Source organism: Ranitomeya imitator, chromosome 4, assembly GCF_032444005.1.
Source record: "Ranitomeya imitator isolate aRanImi1 chromosome 4, aRanImi1.pri, whole genome shotgun sequence".
NCBI classification, from domain to species: Eukaryota; Metazoa; Chordata; class Amphibia; order Anura; family Dendrobatidae; genus Ranitomeya; species Ranitomeya imitator.
Window position 1 is genome coordinate 208512576 of NC_091285.1, and position 26871 is coordinate 208539446.

Consider the following 26871-nt stretch of genomic DNA (forward strand, 5'->3'; position numbering starts at 1 on the left):
CATCCTGTTTGTGATGCCAAGTTGAGTCGCCCGCCAGGGCAGTGGGGTATTCGGTACCGGGTCCGGTACTTGAAGGGGACGTCACGGAGGCTGCAACCCGGTCCGTGTCCCTGGGCGCCCAAGTAATGGGAAAGGTCTTTAAAGGGAGTTTAAGAATAAAGTTTGTTCTTGACGCCACCTGTGGCATTCGGTCAGTAGGGACCGACGCTGCTTAAAGGGGTCCTCTGGGGTGATGGTATGGCAACTTCCCACAGGTGAATTAAATGTACCCGGGGGCGAACTGCTGGGGGCGAAACATCCAAATCCCCTGTTATCCACTGTCCTCTGCGCGGGGATGGATTAGGGTACTGCTACATGCACACCCAGATATTTGCTTAACACTGCCGCCTGCTCTATCTCCATGGCCTCTCTCCTTGCGCATACAGCATCCGCCTCGACTACTCAGTCTGTCGATCCTCTGACATCTGAATGACAGCCCTTCCACGGGCAACCATTCTAGTTCTCTCTCAGAGCAAGGCTCCTCCTTCTTGAGCCTCTTGTAGATGGAGTATGACATCTCTTCTGCCAAGTCACCACTCAGTAACTTTCCCTGGTATACTGTCCAGAGATAGGTGATCCCCCCAGCTGCCACCTCTTGTGAAGATCTGAGGTTGTGGGTTATAATAATCACCTAGGCAGGTTAACGATGCAACTATTTTTTATTTCATATGGTCATAGTTTTTCAACAAATCCAGGTAAATTGACAAAATACATATCCTTGGTACACAAGATCCCTTTCTCGGGGCCGATAGTCCCAGTGCCCCCTTGCCAGGTGATACTCACTGTCTCCGAACTTTTGGTTGGCCCACAGATTTCGTATCTCCTGCCAGCATAGTCTGTAGTCACAGTCCAGGCTTTTCAAAATGACAGGTAACACAACCAAAGCCCATGTGTCCAGCAGCAACTGTTCCAGGTAAGAAAGTTCCTGAAATCCAGACAAAAAATCCCTCAACTGTACCATGTGTCCAGCCCAGCCGGCAACTGAACTCCAAACTCCATAGTCCATCCATACATGTCCTTCAGGACGTCATCCTCTATCCTCTCTCTTTAATGTCACTCCAACAACTGCCTGACTAAACCTGTGGCATCTTTTTCGCCCTCCCCTTAAACATTTTCCTTTAGCTCATAGAATGAAGCATATTCCATAAGCCCATCACCTGGGACTCCATGTGAGACCCCCTGTAGTAACGGCTTCCCTCGGTCTGTTATCCCCATCCACACAATGGGCCTAGGACTTGGGAGTACAATGGTGTGAGACCTTGAGATACAGATCAGGTTGATAGAAGGATTGCTTTACATTTACGTTTGGCAATCTCCTGTCTGGCCTTAAGGTACCTTCACACATAACGATTTCGTTAACGATATCGTGGCAACGTCACGCTTTTTGTGACGTAGCAACGATCCCGCTAACGATCTCGTTATGTGTGACAGCGACCAATGATCAGGCCCCTGCTGGGAGATCGTTGGTCACTGGGGAATGATCAGGACCTTTTTTTGGTCGCTGTCATCGCTGGATCGGCGTGTGTGACGCCGATCCAGCGATGTGTTCACTTGTAACCAGGGTAAATATCGGGTTACTAAGCGCAGGTCCCTGCACTGACTGTCAGAGCTGGACGTAAAGCAGAGCACAGCGGTGACATCACCGCTGTGCTCTGCTTTCCGGCCGGCGCTGACACAGTCATTGCGGGAAGCTGACGGCAGGGGACGTGACAGACATCGGAATGTGAGTATGTACTGTTTTTTTTTTTACTTTTACAATGGTAACCAGGGTAAATATCGGGTTACTAAGCGCGGCCCTGCACTTAGTAACCCGATGTTTACCCTGGTTACCCGGGGACTTCGGCATCGTTGAAGACAGTTTCAACGATGCCGAAGTCGTTCCCCTGATCGTTGGTCGCTGGAGAGAGCTGTCTGTGTGACAGCTCGCCAGCGACCACACAACGACTTACCAACGATCACGGCCAGGTCGTATTGCTGGTCGTGATCGTTGGTAAGTCGTTTAGTGTAACGGTACCTTTAGGTATACATAAGATCCAGCCTGCACGCCTTCTTCTGCTTGCTGTCACTGAATGGAAACTGATTCCTGAGGATGAACTGCCAAGCAAGCAAATCACTAAAAAAACACAGCAAGCAAATATCTATTAAATTACAATAATATCGACGTAACCGGTTCTCCGTGCTGGAAATAGTCTGTATCCTTTATCGCTGTGGACTCCGCTCTAGATCCATTCGTCCTATGGTCTTTATTAAGTGGCCATCTCCTCACAACTACTAACCTGAGTAGTTTTTATGAAGCAGTGAATAGAAACATGTATGAATATACTGTTTTTAGAATTTGCAAAGGTACTTGACACTGTCACACAGACCCATAGGTAAATTAATGTGTATACTGTAGTAAGATTTTTAATTGGAATGCAAACTGGCTCAAATATTGCACCCAGAGAATTGTAGTGAATGACTGCTACTCAGATTGGTCTCCCGTTATAAGTGGTGGAACTCAAGGATAAGTGCTGAGTCCATACTTATTTATTAATAATAAAGGCGGTGGGATTATTAGGCTATGTGCACATGTTCAGGTTTTTTCACATTTTTTTCCGCGTTTTTCCGCGATAAAATCGCTATAAAAACTCATTAAAAACGCATACATTATGCATCCTATCATTTAGAATGCATTCTGCATGTTTTGTGCACATGATGCGTTTTTTTCCGTGAAAAAAACGCATCGCAGTAAAAAAAAGCAGCATGTTCATTAATTTTTGCAGATTTTCTGCATTTTTCACACTATTCTATGCATTTGGGAAAAAACGAACAAAAAACGCGTCAAAAAACGTGAAAAAAACGCATGCGGATTTCTGGCAGAAATGTCCGGTTTTTGTCAGAAAAATTTCTGCAAGAAATCCTGACGTGTGCACATACCCTGAGTGCTGTCAAGGATCCCAAAATAAATAAGTTTCAAGTTTTTTTGAAAATAGCTACATAACTTGTAAGCCATGTAAAGTACACAAATTGAAATGGATGTATAAAAAATGATACCTACATTAACTAAATATAAGGTAAATTTAATAAAGTATTTTGTGCTTTATAACTGTCCTGTGTAATATGAATATCTGTGTTAAGGGCAGAAACATTCAAAGTTTGAAAATTTCAACTTAAATTTAAGATTAATTTATAGTACAATGTGGCATGAAAAAACACTCTGAATCACCTTAACCTAGTATAATCATTCCAAAGTCATTGCCAGATAAAGTGACACCTTTCATTTGAAGTTTAGGACCTTATTATTATTATTTATTATTATAGCGCCATTTATTCCATGGCGCTTCACATGTGAGGAGGGGTATACATAATAAAAACAGGTACAATAATCTTGAACAATACAAGTCACAACTGGTACAGGAGGAGAGAGGACCCTGCCCGTGAGGGCTCACAATCTACAAGGGTTGGGTGAGGATACAATAGGTGAGGGTAGAGCTGGTCGTGCAGTGGTTTGGTCGATCCATGGTCACTGCAGGTTGTAGGCTAGTCGGAAGAGGTAGGTCTTCAGGTTGTTTTTGAATGTTTCGATGGTAGGTGAGAGTCTGATATATTGCGGTAGAGAGTTCCAGAGTAGGGGTGATGCGCGAGAGAAATCTTGTATGCGATTGTGGAAAGAGGAGATAAGAGGGGAGTAAAGAAGGAGATCTTGTGAGGATTGGAGGTTGCGTGCAGGAAAGTACGGGGAGATGAGGTCACAGATGTATGGAGGAGACAGGTTGTGGATGGCTTTGTATGTCATGGTTAGGCTTTTGTACTGGAGTCTCTGGGTAATGGGGAGCCAGTGAAGGGATTGACAGAGGGGAGAGGCCGGGGAATAGCGGGGGGGACATGTGGAATAGTCGGGCAGCTGAGTTTAGATTAGATTGGAGGGGTGCGAGAGTGTTCGAGGGGAGGCCACAGAGCAGGAGGTTACAGTAGTCAAGGCGGGAGATAATGAGGGCATGGACTAGGGTTATCTTATCTGAACGTTCCAAATAAATTGCATCATAAAAGATAAATTACCAGGTTTTGATGCCTCAGCGAAGGACAGCATTAAGTAGGGAAAAAGACTCTGATTCCAGCAATGTATTACCAAACTTCTCACTATAGTTTTTTCAAAATTATTTTATCTGCTGCAGCTAGTCTAGTCCTCTGTGTTGAGCTTCTTATGTTTATTCCTGGTTATTCCTGTTTCTGCTCACCACCACAGATTGACAGCATTGTCTATGCATAATGTGAACAGAAAGCTGTCAATCAATGGTATTGGACAGAGATTGACAGAGCTCATCATTGAGAAGACTAGCAAGTTTGCAGCAGATAAAACAGTCACTTTATCAAAACTACATCCCAGTAAATGACACTTCGCTGGAATCAAGGTTTCTGTATATTACATTATGCAGCTCTCAGATTGAGAAGCTTAAACCTTGTGACAGATTCTCTTTAAGGCAATAATTTGACTTTGGACACTGTTTGGGGAAATTATACATGGATGCTACTATTAGCCAGTGCTAACATGACTGCATGGAGATTTCAATTGCAGTAATAAGTGAATGTCACTCTTTAGATGGCAGTGGCACTAATGTTGTTTTCTAAAACTCTCCAGGTCATTAAAAGACCTGAATACATTTAAAGTCTATATGTAAATGTTTAGTTAAATAACTACTTGTTTTGCAGATTGGTTTTAAATTCTAAAAAATTCAACCCAAAAAATGACACAAGAAAAAAGATGGCCCCCATTTGGAAGATAATAGCAGATCACAGGTGCGTTATACATTTCAGGCTTAAAATTTCAGGCTTTTTAAAGGAGTTGTTTATTTTAGAAAATTCATTTCAATACCTTATTAAGCAACTTTAAGACAATAGATGGTGTCCTTGGGTGTCGCATTAGGGAGCATGTTTTGCTCTGGAGGACCCTCATGTCCATGTATTGTAGAATCATTTCTTTATTGGGATGTTTAAAGTTCCAAATGGGCTGTAATTACATAACATGTACAAACCAGATAGACATTTTGTGCTATATAGTTTTGTTTTTTTTAGATAAAATATAAAGATGGCTTAAATAATACTGTCACCATATTCATTTGGTAGAGATAACCTACAATGCATACAGCTAATTCTCTTTTTTTTGTATGCATTTTATTGCAGATTCGCTAGACCATTTCTTAAACCACTGACGAACAGGGAGGCTCCAGGATATACAGAGCTTGTTAAACGGTTTGTAGGAGAATGTTTTCCTATAAAGCATACACTATATACAAATGTATTTCATGGAAATTTTCCTGGTGTCTATCAATGTTCCATTACAAATTAACTTTCAATTTTTATTGTGAGCCACCGCTCCTTACATCCATTCCAGATAAAGAATTACTTTTATTACTAGTTTAACCCCTTCCCAACATGCGTTGTACATGTACTGCTCTGCGGGAGCTGCATTCCCGCAAACAGCAGTACATGTACGGCGGGACAATCACGTGGCCTCACGCTGAGCGACGCGGCGATCGGGTGCGAGTGTCAGCCCTGTGTAAGAGATGGCGGCGAGGTCCTTCAGGGAAGGTGGCTTCGCAGGACCTGAGACACCATCTTCCCTGCCTGTCAGATGCTGGTCTGATGGCCTGCAGTGCAAATGCATTGCAGAACATCAGATCACCGATCTGATGATATACAGTAATGTCCAATCCTGGGACAATATAAATAAAAATAAAAAGTGTAAAAATATTTTTTGTTGAATCCCCAAATAAAGAAAAAGAAATATTTTTCCAATAAACACATTAATTGATATAAATAAGGAAATAAACCATAAAATTACACATATTTGGTATCTCCGCGTTCATAACGCCCCGCTCTATAAAACTGTCCCACTAGTTAACCCCTTCACTGAATTCCATAAAAAAAATAACAGGCAAAAAACAATGCTTTATCATCATACCGCCGAACAAAAAGTGCGATGAAAAAGACGAATGTAAAAAAAAAAATGGTACCGCTGAAAATGTCATCTTGTACCGCAGAAAACGAGCTGTCATACAGTTCCATTAGCAGAAAAATAAAAAAGTTATAGATCTCAGAATAAAGTGATGCAAAAATAATAATTTTTTCTATACAATAGTTTTTGTGTACAAGCGCCAAAACATAAAAAAAACTATATAAATTGGGTATCGATGTAATCGTACTGCCCCTGAAGAATGAATTGAAGCTGCCTTATGAATTTTACTACATGCTGAACGGTATTAAAAAAATTTTAAAAAAGCAATTCCTGAATTACTGGTTTTTGTTCATTCTGTCTCCCAAAAATCGGAATAGGAGGCGATCAAGAAATGTCATGTGCCCTAAAATGGTACCAATAAAAATGTCAGCAGATCCCGCAAAAAAACAAGACATAACATGACTTTGTGGGCCGAAATGGAAAACTTATAGCTCCCAAAATATGGTGATGCAAAAACTATTTTTCGCAATAAAAAGCATTTTTTAGTGTGTGACAGCAGTCAAACATAAAAACCCGATATAAATCTGGTATCGCTGTAATCGCACCGACCCAAAGAATAAAGTCATCGTATCACTTATACCGCACGGGGAACGGCGTAAAAAATAAATCAAACCAATTCTTCATATGCTGTTGATTTTTCCATTCTACCTCCCAAAGATCGCAGTAAGGCTCGACATACATTTATCCTGCGCTGAGCGCTTACACCGGGGTTTCCGTGTAAATCTATGAAATAAGTAATTCAGACAGAACCCCCGTGGAAGATTCCCTATAATGAAGCAGGTGGAGGCACTGTGGCGCCACAGGACCTCTGATCTGGCGGTGTCCGTCTTTTTAGGACTGCATAAAAGTGCCATCGGCCACAGTTTTGTGCACTTCTGAAAAGAAGGACACTGCTGAAGAGAGGCAAGACGGAGTCCAGAGTAACTCTGCTGCTTCATTATAGTGAATGGATCCATTGGGAGTTTCATCTGTCACGTCACGTGGAGATTTAGATGGAAACCCTGATGTAAGTGCTCAGGTTGGAGCGCCAGATAAATGTGAAATGTGTTATGTAAAATGTTCCCAATAAAAGCTTCAACTCAATCCACACAGAAGCAAGCCCTCACTCTGGTCCGTCATCTGTTAACGGAAATATAGGGGCTTCCACGTTACTGGAACTCAGGAGAAATTGCACAACAAATTTTGAGGTCCGTTTTCTCCTATTACCCCGGTGAAAATACAAAACTTGGAGCTAAAAAAGATTTTTACAAGAAAAATTTGATTTAGATTTTTTTTATTTTCATGGCTTAAGGTAAAAAACCTCTGTGAAGCAATTGGGGGTTCAAGTTGCTCAATACACATCTAGATAAGTTCCCTAAGGGGTCTAATTTCCAAAATGGTGTCACATGTTTGGGGTTTCCACTGATTAGGCAGATCAGGGACTCTCCAAACGCAACATGGTGTCCGCTAATTATTCCAGCATATTTTACATTTAAAAAGTCAAATGGCGTTCTTTTCCTTCTAAGCCAAGCCATGTGTATAAACCGTTGTTTTCCTCCACATATGAGGTATCTGCATGCTCAGGCGAAATTGCACAAAAAAATTGTATGGTCCATTTTCTCCTGTTACTCTTGTGAAAGGAAAAAAATTTAGGTATGAAGGGATTTTTTTGTGAAAGAAAAGTAAATGTTTATTTTTTCCTTCCACATTCCAAAAATTCTTGTGAATCACCTGAAGGGTTAATAAACTTCATGAATGTGGTTTTGAGCACCTTAAGGGGTGCGGTTTTTAGAATGATGTCACTTTTGGGTCTTTGCTGTCATATAGGCCCCTCAGTCACTTCAAATGTGAGGTGGTCCCTAAAAAAATGGTTTTGCAAGTTTTGTTGTAAAAATGAGAAAAGGCTGGTCGACTTTTAAGGCTAATAACTTCATAACAAAAAAAAATTGTTTAAAAAATTGTGCTGATATAAAGTAGACATGTGGGAAATGTTATTTATTAACTATATTGTACGATATGACTCTCTGATGTAACCCTTTTCCAACGTTGGACATAATAGTACGCCGATGTCGGAATCCCTCTCTTTGATGTAGACTCCGGAGGTGAGCCCATATCTTTCCCGACACATGTCAGCTGTTTTGAACAGCTGACATATGCCCGGAACAGCCGCAGGTGGAATCGCGATCCACCCACAGCTATTAACTTGTTAAATGCCGCTGGCAAACTCTGACAGCGGCATTTAACATGCACTTATGGCAATCCACCCATCGGTGACCCCCGTCACGTGACCACGGGTCACTGATTTGTTGGCATGATAACCAGAGGTCTCCTGCAGACCTCTATGATTGTCACTGTCAGATTGCTATGAGCACTGCCCAGTGGTTGGCGCTCATAGGAAGTGAGTAATTCTGCTACATGCAGATGATCTGATCATCGCCTGTATGTACAGTCATGGTCAAAATTTTTGAGAATGACACCAAAATTATATTTTCACATGATCTGCTGCCCTCTGGTTTTTATTAGTGTTAGTCTGATGTTTATATCACATACAGAAATATAATTGCAATCATATTATGAGTACCAATAGGTTATATTGACAGTTAGAATGAGTTGATGCAGCAAGTCAATATTTGCAGTGTTGACCCTTCTTCTTCAAGACCTCTGCAATTCTCCCTGGCATGCTCTCAATCAACTTCTGGACAAAATCCTGACTGATAGCAGTCCATTCTTGCATAATCAATTCTTGCATTTTGCCAGAATTTGTTGGTTTTTGTTTGTCCACCCGTCTCTTGATGATTGACCACAAGTTCTCAATGGGATTAAGATCTGGGGAGTTTCCAGGCCATGGACCCAAAATCTCTATGTTTTGTTCCATGAGCCATTTAGTTATCACCTTTGCTTTATGGCAAGGTGCTCCATCATGCTGGAAAAGGCATTGTTGGGCGCCAAACTGCTCTTGGACGGTTGGGAGAAGTTGCTCTTGGAGAGCATTCTGGTACCATTCTTTATGCATGGCTGTGTTTTTAGGCAAGACTGTGAATGAGCCGATTTCCTTGGCTGAGAAGCAACCCCACACATGAATGGTTTCAGGATGCTTTACAGTTGGCATGAGACAAGACTGGTGGTAGCGCTCACCTCTTCTTCTCCGAATAAGCTGTTTTCCAGATGTCCCAAACAATCGAAAAGGGGATTCATCAGAGAAAATGACTTTGCCCCAGTCCTCAGCAGTCCACTCCCTGTACCTTTTGCAGAATATCAGTCGGTCCCTGATGTTTTTTCTGGAGAGAAGTGGCTTCTTTGCTGCCCTCCTTGAAACCAGGCCTTGCTCAAAGAGTCTCCGCCTCACAGTGCGTGCAGAAGCACTCACATCAGCCTGCTGCCATTCCTGAGCAAGCTCGGCACTGCTGGTAGTCCGATCCCGCAGCTGAAACAGTTTTAACCCCTTCATGACCCAGCCTATTTTGACCTTAATGACCTGGCCGTTTTTTGCAATTCTGACCAGTGTCCCTTTATGAGGTAATAACTCAGGAACGCTTCAACGGATCCTAGCGGTTCTGAGATTGTTTTTTCGTGACATATTGGGCTTCATGTTAGTGGTAAATTTAGGTCAATAAATTCTGCGTTTATTTGTGATAAAAACGGAAATTTGGCGAAAATTTTGAAAATTTCGCAATTTTCACATTTTGAATTTTTATTCTGTTAAACCAGAGAGTTATGTGACACAAAATAGTTAATAAATAACATTTCCCACATGTCTACTTTACACCAGCACAATTTTGGAAACAAAATTTTTTTTTGCTAGGAAGTTATAAGAGTTAAAATTTGACCAGCGATTTCTCATTTTTACAACGAAATTTACAAAACCATTTTTTTTAGGGACCACCTCACATTTGAAGTCAGTTTGAGGGGTCTATATGGCTGAAAATACCCAAAAGTGACACCATTCTAAAAAATGCACCCCTCAAGGTGCTCAAAACCACATTCAAGAAGTTTTTTAACCCTTCAGGTGCTTCACAGCAGCAGAAGCAACATGGAAGGAAAAAATGAACATTTAACTTTTTAGTCACAAAAATTATCTTTTAGCAACATTTTTTTTATTTTCCCAATGGTACAAGGAGAAACTGAACCACGAAAGTTGTTGTCCAATTTGTCCTGAGTACGCTGATACCTCATATGTGGGGGTAAACCACTGTTTGGGCGCACGGCAGGGCTTGGAAGGGAAGGAGCGCCATTTGACTTTTTGAATGAAAAATTGGCTCCACTCTTTAGCGGACACCATGTCACGTTTGGAGAGCCCCCGTGTGCCTAAAAATTGGAGCTCCCCCACACGTGACCCCATTTTGGAAACTAGACGCCCCAAGGAACTTATCTAGATGCATAGTGAGAACTTTGAACCCCCGGGGGCTTCACAAATTGATCTGTAAAAATGAAAAAGTACTTTTTTTTCACAAAAAAATTCTTTTAGCCTCAATTTTTTTCATTTTCACATGGGCAACAGGATAAAATGGATCCTAAAATTTGTTGGGCAATTTCTCATGAGTACACCGATACCTCACATGTGGGGGTAAACCACTGTTTGGGCACATGGTAAGGTTCGGAAGGGAAGGAGCGCCATTTGACTTTTTGAATGAAAAATTATCTCCATCGTTAGCGGACACCATGTCGTGTTTGGAGAGCCCCCGTGTGCCTAAACATTGGAGCTCCCCCACAAATGACCCCATTTTGGAAACTAGACCCCCCAAGGAACTTATCTAGATGCATATTGAGCACTTTAAACCCTCAGGTGCTTCACAAATTGATCTGTAAAAATGAAAAAGTACTTTTTTTTTCACAAAAAAATTCTTTTCGCCTCAGTTTTTCATTTTCACATGGGCAATAGGATAAAATGAATCCTAAAATTTGTTGGGCAATTTCTCCCGAGTACGCCGATACCTCATATGTGGGGGTAAACCACTGTTTGGGCACACGGCAGGGCTCAGAAGGGAAGGCGCGCCATTTGACTTTTTGAATGGAAAATTAGCTCCAATTGTTGGCGGACACCATGTCGCGTTTAGAGAGCCCCTGTGTGCCTATGCATTGGAGCTCCCCCACAAGTGACCCCATTTTGGAAACTAGACCCCCCAAGGAACTTATCTAGATGCATATTGAGCACTTTAAACCCCCAGGTGCTTCACAGAAGTTTATAATGCAGAGCCATGAAAATAAAAAATAATTTTTCTTTCCTCAAAAATGATTTTTAGCCTGGAATTTCCTATTTTGCCAAGGGTAATAGGAGAAATTGGACCGCAAATGTTGTTGTCCAGTTTGTCCTGAGTACGCTGATACCCCATATGTGGGGGTAAACCACTGTTTGGGCGCACGGCAGGGCTCGGAAGGGAAGGCACGCCAATTGGCTTTTTAAATGGAAAATTAGCTCCAATCATTAGCGGACACCATGTCACGTTTGGAGAGCCCCTGTGTGCCTAAACATTGGAGATCCCCCACATATGACCCCATTTTGGAAACTAGACCCCCAAAGGAACTAATCTAGATGTGTGGTGAGGACTTTGAACTTCCAAGTGCTTCACAGAAGTTTATAACGCAGAGCCATGAAAATAAAATAAAAATTTTATTTTCTCTAAAATGATTTTTTAGCCTGCAATTTATTATTTTCCCAAGGGTAACAGGAGAAATTTGACCCCAAAAGTTGTTGTACAGTTTCTCCTGAGTACGCTGATACCCCATATGTGGGGATAAACCACAGTTTGGGCACATGTCGGGGCTCGGAAGTCAAGTAGTGACATTTTGAAATGCAGACTTTGATGGAATGCTCTGCGGGCGTTACGTTGCGTTTGCAGAGCCCCTGATGTGGCTAAACAGTAGAAACCCCCCACAAGTGACCCCATTTTAGAAACTAGACCCCGAAAGGAACTTATCTAGATGTGAGGTGAGCACTTTGAACCCCCAAGTGCTTCACAGACGTTTACAACGCAGAGCCGTGAAAATAAAAAATCATTTTTCTTTCCTCAAAAATGATGTTTTAGCAAGCAATTTTTTATTTTCTCAAGGGTAACAGGAGAAATTGGACCCCAGTAATTGTTGCCCAGTTTGTCCTGAGTACGCTGATACCCCATATGTGGGGGTAAACCACTGTTTGGGCACATGTCGGGGCTCGGAAGTCAAGTAGTGACGTTTTGAAATGCAGACTTTGATGGAATGGTCTGCGGGCGTCACGTTGCGTTTGCAGAGCCCCTGGTGTGCCTAAACAGTAGAAACCCCCCACAAGTGACCCCATTTTGGAAACTAGACCCCCCAAGGAACTTATCTAGATATGTGGTGAGCACTTTGAACCCCCAAGTGCTTCACAGACGTTTACAACGCAGAGCCGTGAAAATAAAAAATCATTTTTCTTTCCTCAAAAATGATGTTTTAGCAAGCAATTTATTATTTTCTCAAGGGTAACAGGAGAAATTGGACCCCAGTAATTGTTGCCCAGTTTGTCCTGAGTACGCTGATACCCCATATGTGGGGGTAAACCACTGTTTGGGCACATGTCGGGGCTCGGAAGTCAAGTAGTGACGTTTTGAAATGCAGACTTTGATGGAATGGTCTGCGGGCGTCACGTTGCGTTTGCAGAGCCCCTGGTGTGCCTAAACAGTAGAAACCCCCCACAAGTGACCCCATTTTGGAAACTAGACCCCCCAAGGAACTTATCTAGATATGTGGTGAGCACTTTGAACCCCCAAGTGCTTCACAGACGTTTACAACGCAGAGCCGTGAAAATAAAAAATCATTTTTCTTTCCTCAAAAATGATGTTTTAGCAAGCAATTTTTTATTTTCTCAAGGGTAACAGGAGAAATTGGACCCCAGTAATTGTTGCCCAGTTTGTCCTGAGTACACTGATACCCCATATGTGGGGGTAAACCACTGTTTGGGCACACGTCGGGGCTCGGAAGGGAAGGAGCACCATTTGACTTTTTGAATAAAAGATTGGCTGGAATCAATGGTGGCGCCATGTTGCGTTTGGAGACCCCCTGATGTGCCTAAACAGTGGAAACCCCTCAATTCTAACGCCAACACACCCCTAACCCTTATCCCAACTGTAGCCGTAACCCTAACCACAACCCTAACCGCAACACACCCCTAACCACAACCCTAACCCCAACACACCCCTAACCCTAACCACAACCCTAATTCCAACCCAACCCTAACCCTAAGGCTATGTACCCACGTTGCGGATTCGTGTGAGATTTTTCCGCACCATTTTTGAAAAATCCGCGGGTAAAAGGCACTGCGTTTTACCTGCGGATTTACTGCGGATTTCACCTGCGGATTCCTATTGAGGAATAGGTGTAAAATGCTGCGGAATCCGCACAAAGAATTGACATGCTGCGGAAAATACAACGCAGCGTTTCCGTGCGGTATTTTCCGCACCATGGGCACAGCGGATTTGGTTTTCCATAGGTTTACATGGTACTGTAAACCTGATGGAACACTGCTGCGGATCCGCAGCGGCCAATCCGCTGCGGATCCGCAGCCAAATCCGCACCGTGTGCACATAGCCTAATTCTAAAGGTATGTGCACACGCTTCGGAAAACGCTGCGGATCCGCAGCAGTTTCCCATGAGTTTACATTTCAATGTAAACCTATGGGAAACAAAAATCGCTGTACACATGCTGCGGAAAAACTGCACGGAAACACAGCGGTTTACATTCCGCAGCATGTCACTTCTTTCTGCGGATTCCACAGCGGTTTTACAACTGCTCCAATAGAAAATCGCAGTTGTAAAACCGCAGTGAAATGCGCAGAAAAACCGCGGTAAATCTGCCATAAATCCGCAGCGGTTTAGCACTGCGGATTTATCAAATCCGCTGCGGAAAAATCCGCAGAGGACCAGAATACGTGTGCACATACCGAAACCCTAACCCTAACCCTACCCCTAACCCTACCCCTAACCCTACCCCTACCCCTAACCCTACCCCTAACCCTACCCCTACCCCTAACCCTACCCCTAACCCTACCCCTAACCCTAACCCTAGTTCTAACTCCAACCTTAGTGAAAAAAAAAAAAATTCTTTATTTTATTATTGTCCCTATCTATGGGGGACAAATGGGGGGGGTCATTTACTGTTTTTTTATTTTGACCACTGTGATAGATTATATCACAGTGATCAAAATTCACATTGGAACGAATCTGCCGGCCGGCAGATTCGGCGGGCGCACTGCGCATGCGCCCGCCATTTTGGAACATGGCGGCGCCCGGGGAAGAAGACGGACGGACCCCGCCAGGATCAGTAAGTATAAGGGGGGGAGATCAGGGCACGGGGGGGGAGATGAGGGCACGGGGGGGCGTCGGAGCACGGGGGGGGAGGGATCGGAGCATGGGGGAGAGTGATCGGTGTGCGGGCGGGTGGATCGGTGTGCAGGGGGGGTGGATCGGTGTGCAGGGGGGGTGGATCGGAGCACGGGGGGGATCGGAGTGCGGGGGGGTTTGATTGGAGCACGGGGGGGTGTGATTGGAGCACGGGGGGAGCGGACAGGAGGACGGGGGAGCGGAGCACAGGACGGAGGGGAGCGGGCCACAGATCGGGGGGCTGGGGGGGCGATCGGTGGGGTGGGGTGGGGGCACATTAGTATTTCCAGCCATGGCCGATGATATTGCAGCATCGGCCATGGCTGGATTGTAATATTTCACCATTTTTTTAGGTGAAATATTACAAATCGCTCTGATTGGCAGTTTCACTTTCAACAGCCAATCAGAGCGATCGTAGCCACGAGGGGGTGAAGCCACCCCCCCTGGGCTAAACTACCACTCCCCCTGTCCCTGCAGATCGGGTGAAATGGGAGTTAACCCTTTCACCCGATCTGCAGGGACGCGATCTTTCTGTGACACAGCATATGCGTCACAGGTCGGATTGGCACCGACTTTCATGACGCATACGCTGTGTCACAGGTCGGGAAGGGGTTAAGATACGGTCCTGGCGCTTGCTGGTCTTTCTTGGGCGCCCTGGAGCCTTTTTGACAACAATGGAAGCTCTATCCTTGAAGTTCTTGATGATGCGATAGATTGTTGACTGAAGTGCAATCTTTGTAGCTGCGATACTCTTCCCTGTTAGGCCATTTTTGTGCAGTGCAATGATGGCTGCACGTGTTTCTTTAGAGATAACCATGGTTAACTGAAGAGAAACAATGATACCAAGCACCAGCCCCCTTTTAAAGTGTCCAGTGATGTCATTCTTACTTAATCATGACTGATTGATCGCCAGCCCTGTCCTCATCAACACCCACACCTGTGTTAATGGATCAATCACTAAAACGATGTTAGCTGCTCCTTTTAAGGCAGGACTGCAATGATGTTGAAATGTGTTTTGGGTGTTAAAGTTCATTTTCTGGGCAAATATTGACTTTGCAAGTACAGTAATTGCTGTTAAGCTGATCACTCTGACATTCAGGAGTATATGCAAATTGCCATTAGAAAAAATGAAGCAGTAGACTTTGGAAAAATTAATATCTGTCTCATTCTCAAAATTTTTGTCCATGACTGTAGTAGAGCCGATCGGGTTATGGCAGCTTCTAGCCTCCAATAGAGACTATTGAAGCATGCCAAAAGTAAAAAAAAAAAAAAAATGTTCTTAAAGGGAACCTGTCACCCCGAAAATCCGGGGTGAGGTAAGCCCACCGGCATCAGGGGCTTATCTACTGCATTCTGTAATGCTGTAGATAAGCCCCCGATGTAACCTGAAAAGGGAGAAAAAGACGTTATATTATACTCACCCAGGGGCGGTCCCGCTGCTGGTCAGGTCGGATGGGCGTCTCCGGTCCGCTGCAGCGCCTCCTATCTTCTTTCCATGACGTCCTCTTCTGATCTTCAGCCACGGCTCCGGCGCAGGCGTACTTTGCTCTGCCCTCTTGAGGGCAGAGGATAGTACTGCAGTGCGCAGGCGCCGGAAAGGTCAGAGGCCCGGCGCCTGCGCACTGCAGTACTTTGTCTGCCCTCAACAGGGCAGAGCAAAGTACGCCTGCGCCGGAGCCGTGGCTGAAGATCAGAAGAGGACACGTCATGGAAAGAAGATAGGAGGCGCTGCAGCGGACCGGAGACGCCCATCCGACCTGACCAGCAGCGGGACCGCCCCTGGGTGAGTATAATATAACGTCTTTTTCTCCCTTTTCAGGTTACATCGGGGGCTTATCTACAGCATTACAGAATGCAGTAGATAAGCCCCTGATGCCGGTGGGCTTACCTCACCCCGGATTTTCGGGGTGACAGGTTCCCTTTAAAAATATAAAAAACATATAAAAGTTTAAATCACCCCCCTTTCACCCAATTCAAAATAAAACAATAAAAAAATCAAACCTACACATATTTGGTATCGCCGTGTTCAGAATCACCCGATCTATCAATAAAGAAAAGTATTAACCTGACCACTAAATGGCGTAGCGAGAAAAAAATTCAAAACGCCAGAATTACGTTTTTTTGGTCGCCGTGACATTGCATTAAAATGCAATAACGGGCAATCAAAAGAACGAGTCTGCACCAAAATGGTATTATTAAAAACGTCAGCTCGGCACGCAAAAAATATGCCCTAACCCAACCCGAAAACATAACAACATAGTAATAAAGAAAAACAAAAAAACAAATGTGGAATTGCACTTTTTTTTTAATTTTACCGCACTTTGAATTTTTTTTTCCCATTTTCTAAGTACGATATGTTAAAGCTAATGGTGTTGTTCAAAAGTACAATTCATGCCACAATAAACAAGCCCTCACATGGCCATTTTGACCAAAAAATAAAAAAAGTTATGGCTCTGGGAAGAAGGGGGAGCAAAAAAGAAAACACAAAAACGAAAATACCTCCGGAGTTAAGGGCATAAAAATTAAAAGTTTGAGAATTTCGAAATTTTTCCCAAATTTCCATTTTTGCACAAATTGACGAAAGTAATATCAAATAAATTTTATCGCTATCATGAAATGTCACAAGAAAACAATCTCCGAATCGGTGAGATCCGTTGAAGCGTTCCAGAGTTATGACTTCATAAAGTGACAGTGGTCATAATTGTAAAAAGTGGGCTGGTCAGGAAGGTGAAAACAGGCTTTGGTGCAAAGGGGTTAAGGTATGTTCACACATGGCATTTTGTGCAGCATATTTGTTGCGTAAAATACACAACGTTTTACAGTATAATAAATTAGATATCCGAAATCTTATGTACATGCTGTTTTTTTCTTTTCCCCCTCACTCATTTTGAGCCCTGCAAATTTTTATCAAGACGTAGCATGTCAATTCTTTCAGCGTTTCTGCAGTGCTTTTCAACCATTCTAATGAATTGGCGAATAATGCAAGTAAAAATGTGTTAAAAAAGGCGCATATTGTACTTAACATTTTACCTGCCACCACTTTGGTTTTTTGGTGCAGAAAAAAAATGCTGAACAGAGAGACAGGCCTTACCCTAACTAATTGTTTTTCTAGGCCGATGGATCTATCTACAATAAAAAAAGGACTATCTAAAGGAAGGATAAGGACAAGCGCAGAGTTCCAGAGAGACATTCTGTTAATGCTGCAAAATGCTGTGATGTATAACCGCTTCAATCACTGCGTTCATCAAAAAGCCTTGGAGCTACAAAGAGATGTGCAGAGGTTGCTAGAGGTATTGTGATGCCTAACTGTCTTAACTGATAAAACTCTCCCACCTAGGGTACCGTCACACTATACAATTTACCAACGATCACGACCAGCGATACGACCTGGCCGTGATCGTTGGTAAGTCGTTGTGTGGTCGCTGGAGAGCTGTCACACAGACAGCTCTCCAGCGACCAACGATGCCGAGGTCCCCGGGTAACCAGGGTAAACATCGGGTTACTAAGCGCAGGGCCGCGCTTAGTAACCCAATGTTTACCCTGGTTACCAGCGTAAAAAAAAACAAACACTACATACTTACATTCCGGTGTCTGTCCCTTGCCGTCTGCTTCCCGCACTGACTGACTGCCGGCCGTAAAGTGAAAGCACAGCACAGCGCGCTGTGCTCTGCTTTCACTTTACGGCCGGCAGTCAGTCAGTGCGGGAAGCAGACGGCAAGGGACCTGACGGACACCGGAATGTAAGTATGTACTGTTTTTTTTTTTTTACATTTACGATGGTAACCAGGATAAACATCGGGTTACTAAGCGTGGCCCTGCGCTTAGTAACCCGATGTTTACTCTGGTTACAAGCGAACGCATCGCTGGATCGGTGTCACACACACCGATCTAGCGATGACAGCGGGAGATCCAGCGACGAAAGAATGTTCCAAACGATCTGCTACGACATACGATTCTCAGCAGGGTCCCTGATCGCTGCTGCATGTCAGACACAGCGATATCGTATGGATATCGCTGGAACGTCACGAATCATACCGTCGTAGCGATCAAAATGGCACTGTGTGACGGTACCCTAATTGTTTTTTATCGTATCACTTTCTACCACTGATGAGATGATATTTACAGAGAAGCTTATTGGATGCTGCAGCACTTTATGCAATCAAAGTTTGGTTCATAAGAGGAACTGATTTTAGGTCACTGACACAGTAGATAGTTAAGGTGCAAATGAGACAGCCGAATCCTGACTGTGCAATCAATTGGAGTATATACATACATTAACATACAAAATAGATAGGGATGTTGCAATTACAGGTAATGTACAGTACATGGGTGGTCATGACTAGGTGGGGGCTTGAATAGAATATGTCAGCATTTCATGGCGAAGAAGCGAAACGTGCATTGGGGCGGCGGGGACGCCACACACAGACCCTCTACTCATGTAAGTGCTGCTGTTCATTACTTTATTAATTGCCCGCCCTTACAGGGAATGATATATCCCTTTATGATACACTAGATCTACAAGTGGCCCTAAGCATATTGCATTGTGCAAGCACTTTTACTATTGGATCGTATTTTGTGTGGTGACTACCCCCCCGCTTGGAATGCAGTTACATTGGATACTTTAATACTATGTATTTTAATCATGTTTAAATAAAATCTATTCTTAATTGGCCCTTTATACTGCAGCTCTCTCTTGTGGTTTACAGATCACTGAATAATCAGTGACCTATACCAGAAGTAGAGAAGGTTGGTGGGGAAGCGGAGAACCAGAAGATGACCCTGCCCCCAGAACCCATCATCAGCATAACAACACCATTATGGCCATGCCTTTAGTTTATAGGGATCAATTCTGCTTACATGTTCTCTTTAATGTGCAAAAAAGACAGACTATTAGCCCATGAAATGCAATGTAACGTTATGGCTCATACACATTGAGCCTTTCATTTACATCATAAAACTACATAAAAAAAATGCAAATCTAGTGAAGCGGAGTCTGTCACCAGGTTTTTTCCACCTAATCTAAGAGTAGCACAATGTAGGTGCAGAGACTCGGATACCTGCGATGTGACACTTATGGGGCTGCTTGCTGTAGCTTTTATAAAATCACTGTTTTATCAGCAGGAGATTATTAGTAAAGAACTAGTACACCTCCTGCCATGTAGTCCAACCACACTCCCACCACTGATTGACAGCTTTTTGTCAATCAGTGGTGTGGGCGAGGTTATACAGAGCTCAGCATTCAGAGAACTGATAGATCCGCAGCAGATATAACCGTGATTTTATCAGACTTACAGCTATCAGTAATGTATGTGATACATTACTGGAATCAGGGCCTCTGCTCCTACATCATTCTGCTTTGAGATGGAGTAGCAAAAACCTGGTGACTGATTCTCTTTAACAAGCTTTGTTAGTTCACATTTGCAGTGTGTTCATAATGACTCGCTCACATAGGAAGTTACAATAACCGATGACGCGCCAGTAGCAGAATTCTGCCAGGCAGAGTGAGCATGATCAAATGTCTAACTGTTCCCCATATGGTTAAAGGGAACCTGTCACCAGGTTTGGCTGATAAGAGATACGGCCAGCACCTCTCAGGGCTGATATACGGCATTCTATAATGCTGTAGATTAGCCCCCGATCTGAGCTGTAAGAGAAGAAAAATAACTTTTATTATACTCACCTGTAGGGCAGTCTGTTCCGATGGGTGTCGCAGGTCCGGAGCCTCCCATCTTCTTGCGATGCCGCCCTCCTGCTTGCTTTATGGCTCCCCAGCATCGCGCTCCAGCGCAGGTGTACTGATTTGCCCTGTTGAGGGCAGAGCAAAGTACTGCAGTGCACAGGCGCTGAGCCTCTCTGACCTTTCCCGGCACCTGCGCACTGCTGTACTTTGCTCTGCCCTCAACAGGGCAAATCAGTACACCTGCGCTGGAGCGCAATCCCTGGGAGCCATGAAGCAGGCAGGAGGTCGGCGATCATAAGAAGATGGGAGGCCCCGGACCTGCGACACCAATCGGACCAGACCGCCCCGCAGGTGAGTATAATAAAAGGTTTTTTTCTTATCTTTCAGGTCGAACCGGGGGCTTATCTACAGCATTATAGAATGCCGTATATCAGCCCCTAAAAGGCGGTGGCTGTATCCCTTTAATCTAGTCCAATGCGCTATAGAGGAAGAGCACTTGTTCGCACAGGCACACTACTCACCAAGCACTAGAAAGTGTTATCTTAGATTAGGGCAGCTGCTCTGAACACTCATACACAGAGACTGCAATCCATTATTTATTATTCTATTTTGCGGATGCGCAAAAGATTAAAACTGGAAATGGGCAGTAAAATTATCTGAATGTATAAAGTAAAAAGCAACATTAAAATGAACAAATTTTAACTATTGGAGTGCTGCTCTCCTATTTTTTGGTAGTCTATAAAAAATAAGGTACCGTATGTTTTTGTAACTTTGGTGTTTTTAATGTCCAGTTTATGTAGGTCTCTCCTCTACATATATGGTAAAAATCACATTATGCATTTATTTTTTGTTTTGTTTTTTGCTTGTATTGGATGTTTTGTATTATGTGACAAATATTGTCAAGAATGTTTCATGTACATTAAATATGGGAAATGAAAAAATGTTTAAAGGGAACCTGTCAGTAGGATTGTGCACAGTAACCTACAGACAGTGTCAGGTCGGCGTCGTTATACTGATTAAAATGATTCCTGGGTGATGAAATCCGTCTAGTGGTTGTTGTTTAAGCTTTATTCTCACTTATGAGTTAATGATATGCTTGTGCTCTGGGGCAGCATGTGGGGCGGGGGGGGTCTTCATGTGGTGCTCTGCTCACATATACATCAGTATGGCTTCTGACAGGTTACTGATCCCTCACTGACCTGCCCACTAGTTTACATAATGAATATTGTATATGTTTAAAAAAAAAAAAAAAAAAGGTTCCCTTCAATCTTGAGCATGAATTAGTTTACTAGTTTTTGTGTATCAGAATCTTTGGAATCATATTAAACATGGGGCACTTTTTTAGATTTTTTTTAGAGTTCTCATCAATGGGAGCATCACTCACCTTGAGCAATGGTAGTTTATTAAAAATCTGTTCTTTTCGGACTATCTCATTAACCCCTTTCTGACATTAGACATAATAATATTATTACATCATCGCGATCGCCCGCACACGCGGGTGGTGCGTGGCCAATCGCTGCCGGGTGTCAGCTGATTCTGCCAGGAGTGGTAATGCACCACTCCCAGAACTTTAACCCCCTAAATGTTGCGATCAGACGCAATCACAGTATTGTTGGAGCCGGTAGAGGGATGACAGCACCTTTGCCTTTGGATCGGAGACCCCGTGGCATGAGGCGGGGTCCTGATCGTTGCATTTGTGACCCGATGTCGTCATGATGAAATCTGGGTCACCAGAGCTAGGAAAGTTTCTTGATCATGCGCAGCGCATGATTAGCAACTTTCCCTGTTAGTGCAGAGCTGACAGTTTGCACAGTATGGGGATGCTGCTGCATCCCCATGCTGTAGAAGCACTTAGCCTGCAAAAAATTATTGTCCCATAGTAAAAAAGTAAAGAAAAAAAGTTTCTAAATAATTGTAAAAATCTTTTTTTTTAAAAAAAAAAAAAAAGAAAAAAAGTATAAATAAATATTTGTATGAAAAAAAGTACACATTTGGTATCGCCGCATCTGTAACCACCCAACCTATAAAACTGTCCCACTAGTTAACCCCTTTAGTGAACACCATAAAAAAAAAAACAAGACAAAAAACAATTCTTTATCATCAAACCACCGAACAAAAAGTGGAATAAACCGTGATCAAAAAACGGAGATAAACATGGTATCGCTGAAAACGTCATCATGTCCTACAAAAAACAAGCCGCTATACAGTTCCATCAGCGCAAAATAAAAAAGTTATACTCTCAGAATAAAGCAATGCAAAAATAATTTTTTTTCTATAAAAGTTTGTGTAAAAGCGCCAAAATATGGAAAAAAAACAATATAAATGAGGTATCGCTGTAATCGTACTGACCCAAAGAATAAAACTGCCTTATCAATTTTACCACACATGGAACCTCATAACCCCTCCCCCCCAAAAAAAAATCCTGAATTGCTGGTTTTTGTTCATTCTGCCTCCCAAAATATGAACAAAAAGCGATCAAAAAATTTCATGTGCCCAAAAATGGTAGCAATGAAAATGTCAAAAAACAAGCCCTCACCTGACTCTGTGGGCCAAAATATGGAAAAATTATAGCCCTCAAAATGTGGTGATTCAAAAGCTATTTTTTGCTATAAAAAGCGTATTTTAGTGTGTGGCAGCAGCCAAACATAAAACACAATTATAAATCTGGTATCGCTGTAATCGCACCCGAAGAATAGTTGCCTAATCACTTATACCGCACAAGAAACGGCGTAAAATATACAAAACAAATTAATCACCTGCTGTTGATTTTTTTTTCATTCTGCCTCCCAAAGATCACAGTAAGGCCCAGCGCACATTTATCCTGCGCTGAGTGCAGAAATTCAGTAAATACTGCACTCCCAAATCCAAATGTCCCCCTCCCTTCTGAGCCCCACAGTGTACCTAAATCACATATTGCGTCCACGTTTGGCATTTCTGACTATATCCCATCCTGGAATTAGATACGTAGTGTATCACACAGGATGGGTTTAGATATATGGAGTGTACAACACAGGATGGGGTTAGATACAGGGCTCAGCATAGTGTATCACACATGATGGGACTGTATACACCTCCCAGCGGACCGTGTCGCACATGATGGGAAAGAATACATGACCCAGTGTATCACACGATGGCGACTGTATGCATGGCCCAGTGGACCGTGTCACTCATGATTGGACTGGATGCAGGACCCAGCAGACCGCATCACACATGATGGGACTGGTTGCACGGCCCATCGGACCATATCACACGATGTGACTGGATGCACGGCCTAGCGGACCGTGTCACACATAATAGGACTGGATGCATGACCCAGCTGACCGTATCACATATGATGGGACTGGATGCACAGCCTAGCAGACCGTGTCACACATGATGGGACTATATGCACGGCCCAGCGGACCATGTCACACATGATGGGACTAGATGCACGGCCTAGCGGACCGTGTCACACATGATGGGACTGGATGCATGGCCCAGCGGACCGTATCACACGCGGACTGTATCACACATGATGGGACTGTATGCACAGCCCAGCGGACCGTGTCACACATGATGAGACTGGATGCATGGCCCAGCGGACCGTATCACACATGATGGGACTGTATGCACGGCCCAGCGGACCGTATCACACATGATGGGACTGTATGCACGGCCCAGCAGACCGTGTCACACATGATGGGACTGGATGCAGGCCCAGCGGACAGTGTCACCCATGATGGGACTGTATGCACGGCCCAGCAGACCGTGTCACACATGATGGGACTGGATGCAGGCCCAGCGGACCGTGTCACCCATGATGGGACTGTATGCGCGGCCCAGCGGACCGTATCACGTATGATGGGACTGTATGCACGGCACAGCAGACCGTGTCACACATGATGGGACTGGATGCAGGCCTAGCGGACCGTGTCACACATGATGGGACTGTATGCACGGCCCAGCGAACCGTATCACACATGATGGGACTGGATGCACGGCCCAGCGGACCGTATCACACGATGGGATTGTATGCATGGCCCAGCGGACCGTGTCACACAATGGGACTGTATGCATGGCCCAGTGGACCGTGTCACGCATGATGGGACTGGATGCAGGCCCAGCAGACCGTGTCACACATGATGGGACTGTATGCACGGCCCAGCGGACCGTATCACACATGATGGGACTGTATGTACGGTCCAGCGGACCGTATCACACGATGGGATTGTATGCATGGCCCAGCGGACCGTGTCACACAATGGGACTGTATGCATGGCCCAGTGGACCGTGTCACAAAATGGGACTGTATGCATGGCCCAGCGGACCGTGTCACACGATGGGACTGTATGCATGGCCCAGCGGACCGTATCACACATGATGGGACTGTATGCACGGCCCAGCGGACCGTGTCACACATGATGGGACTGGATGCACGGCCCTGCGGACCGTGTCACACATGATGGGACTGGATGCACGGCCCAGCGGACCGTATCACACATGATGGGACTGTATGCACGGCCCAGCGGACCGTGTCACACATGATGGGACTGGATGCATGGCCCAGCGGACCGTATCACACATGATGGGACTGTATGCACGGCCCAGCAGACCGTGTCACACATGATGGGACTGGATGCAGGCCCAGCGAACCGTGTCACACATGATGGGACTGTATGCACGGCCCAGCGGACCGTATCACACATGATGGGACTGTATGCACGGCCCAGCGGACCGTGTCACTCATGATGGGACTGTATGCACGGTCCAGCGGACCGTATCACACGATGGGATTGTATGCATGGCCCAGCGGACCGTGTCACACAATGGGACTGTATGCATGGCCCAGTGGACCGTGTCACACAATGGGACTGTATGCATGGCCCAGCGGACCGTGTCACACGATGGGACTGTATGCATGGCCCAGCGGACAGTGTCACACATGATGGGACTGGATGCAGGCCCAGCGGACCGTGTCACCCATGATGGGACTGTATGCACGGCCCAGCGGACCGTATCACACATGATGGGACTGTATGCACGGCCCAGCAGACCGTGTCACACATGATGGGACTGGATGCAGGCCCAGCGGACCGTGTCACACATGATGGGACTGTATGCACGGCCCAGCGGACCGTATCACACATGATGGGACTGGATGCACGGCCCAGCGGACCGTATCACACGATGGGATTGTATGCATGGCCCAGCGGACCGTGTCACACAATGGGACTGTATGCATGGCCCAGTGGACCGTGTCACACATGATGGGACTGGATGCAGGCCCAGCAGACCGTGTCACACATGATGGGACTGTATGCACGGCCCAGCGGACCGTATCACACATGATGGGACTGTATGCACGGTCCAGCGGACCGTATCACACGATGGGATTGTATGCATGGCCCAGCGGACCGTGTCACACAATGGGACTGTATGCATGGCCCAGGGGACCGTGTCACACAATGGGACTGTATGCATGGCCCAGCGGACCGTGTCACACGATGGGACTGTATGCATGGCCCAGCGGACTGTATCACACATGATGGGACTGTATGCACGGCCCAGCGGACCGTATCACACATGATGGGACTGGATGCACGGCCTAGCGGACCGTACCACACATGATGGGACTGTATGCACGGCCAAGCGGACTGTGTCACACATGATGGGACTGTATGCACAGTCCAGCGGACCGTACCACACATGATGGGACTGGATGCATGGCCCAGCGGACTGTGTCACACATGATGGGACTATGCACGCCCCAGTGGACCGTATCACACATGATGGGACTGTATGCACAGCCCAGCGGACCGTATCACACATGATGGGACTGTATGCACAGCCCAGCGGACCGTATCACACATGATGGGACTGTATGCACGGCTCAGCAGACCGTATCACACATGATGGGACTGTATGCACGGCCCAGCGGACCATGTCACACATGATGGGACTGTATGCACGGCCCAGCGGACCATGTCACACATGATGGGACTGTATGCACAGATCTGCTCATTTAGTGTAACTCGTCATTCAGATGTCTGTAATATAGGGATGTCTACATGAGGCTTTACTGCTGACTTCTGATGCACTTTGCCAACACAGCAGTAAAGCCTCATTCAGATGTCCATGAACACACAGATGTCTGAAAAAGGCATTACACTGTCTGAGCAGAGCCAGCTCAGTGTTCAGAGCACAGCTGTGGGATAGTTACTCGGAGTACAGATCAGGCAGCCTGGTACAGTACTACTAATACCAGGCTACCAAACTGTTCTCACCGCTCGAGGCAGTTACTGCTGCAGCACTGCTCATCATACAGTACAGCTTTGCAGAAGAGACTTCTAGATAAGAGAACAGCTCAGTAGTATGGTATTAGTAGTACAATACAAGACTGCCGACCAATGCTCACCGCTGCAGCCTGTCCTATACATGCCGGCTCTACCCCGTCACCGCATTCTCGCACCTCCTCTAGCAACTCACTGTGAGCGTTGACAGGGAAATTGTAGTTCAGAGCACCATTCTGGATTACAAGAAAGTGGTGTCTGGCACCATCCACAGCTGTGAACTGGACAGTTCAGCTCAGGAGGCTTGCCCAGTTCACAGGTGTAGGTAGCCACAGTGTAGGAGATGTGGTCGGACACCAACAACAAACTCCTATGCACAGGGGCTGGCTTGTTTGTGATGTGGAAGTGCTCATACACTTACACACCTGCTACATAAAAATGGCAACCCTCAGTAGCTGCAGAAAAAATAGAATAAAAACTGTTAAAACAGGACAATTCGTTTTGTATTGAAAAGAATTGATCTAATCAAAAATATTAATACAAAAATAACATTTGCAATACATTCTCTTGAAGGG

The 26871-nt window shown here is 44.9% G+C and overlaps 1 protein-coding gene across 1 annotated transcript in view; it reads left to right on the plus strand.

Annotated features, from left to right (window-relative positions):
* LOC138675800 (bromodomain-containing protein 8-like) overlaps window positions 1-26871 on the plus strand; it is an 83690-nt gene that overhangs the window by 50323 nt on the left and 6496 nt on the right. The window contains exons 3-5 of the mRNA XM_069764347.1: window positions 4729-4815; window positions 5200-5268; window positions 17460-17637. Coding sequence (XP_069620448.1) covers window positions 4729-4815; window positions 5200-5268; window positions 17460-17637 — 334 coding nt within the window. The remainder of the gene's footprint in view (window positions 1-4728; window positions 4816-5199; window positions 5269-17459; window positions 17638-26871) is intronic.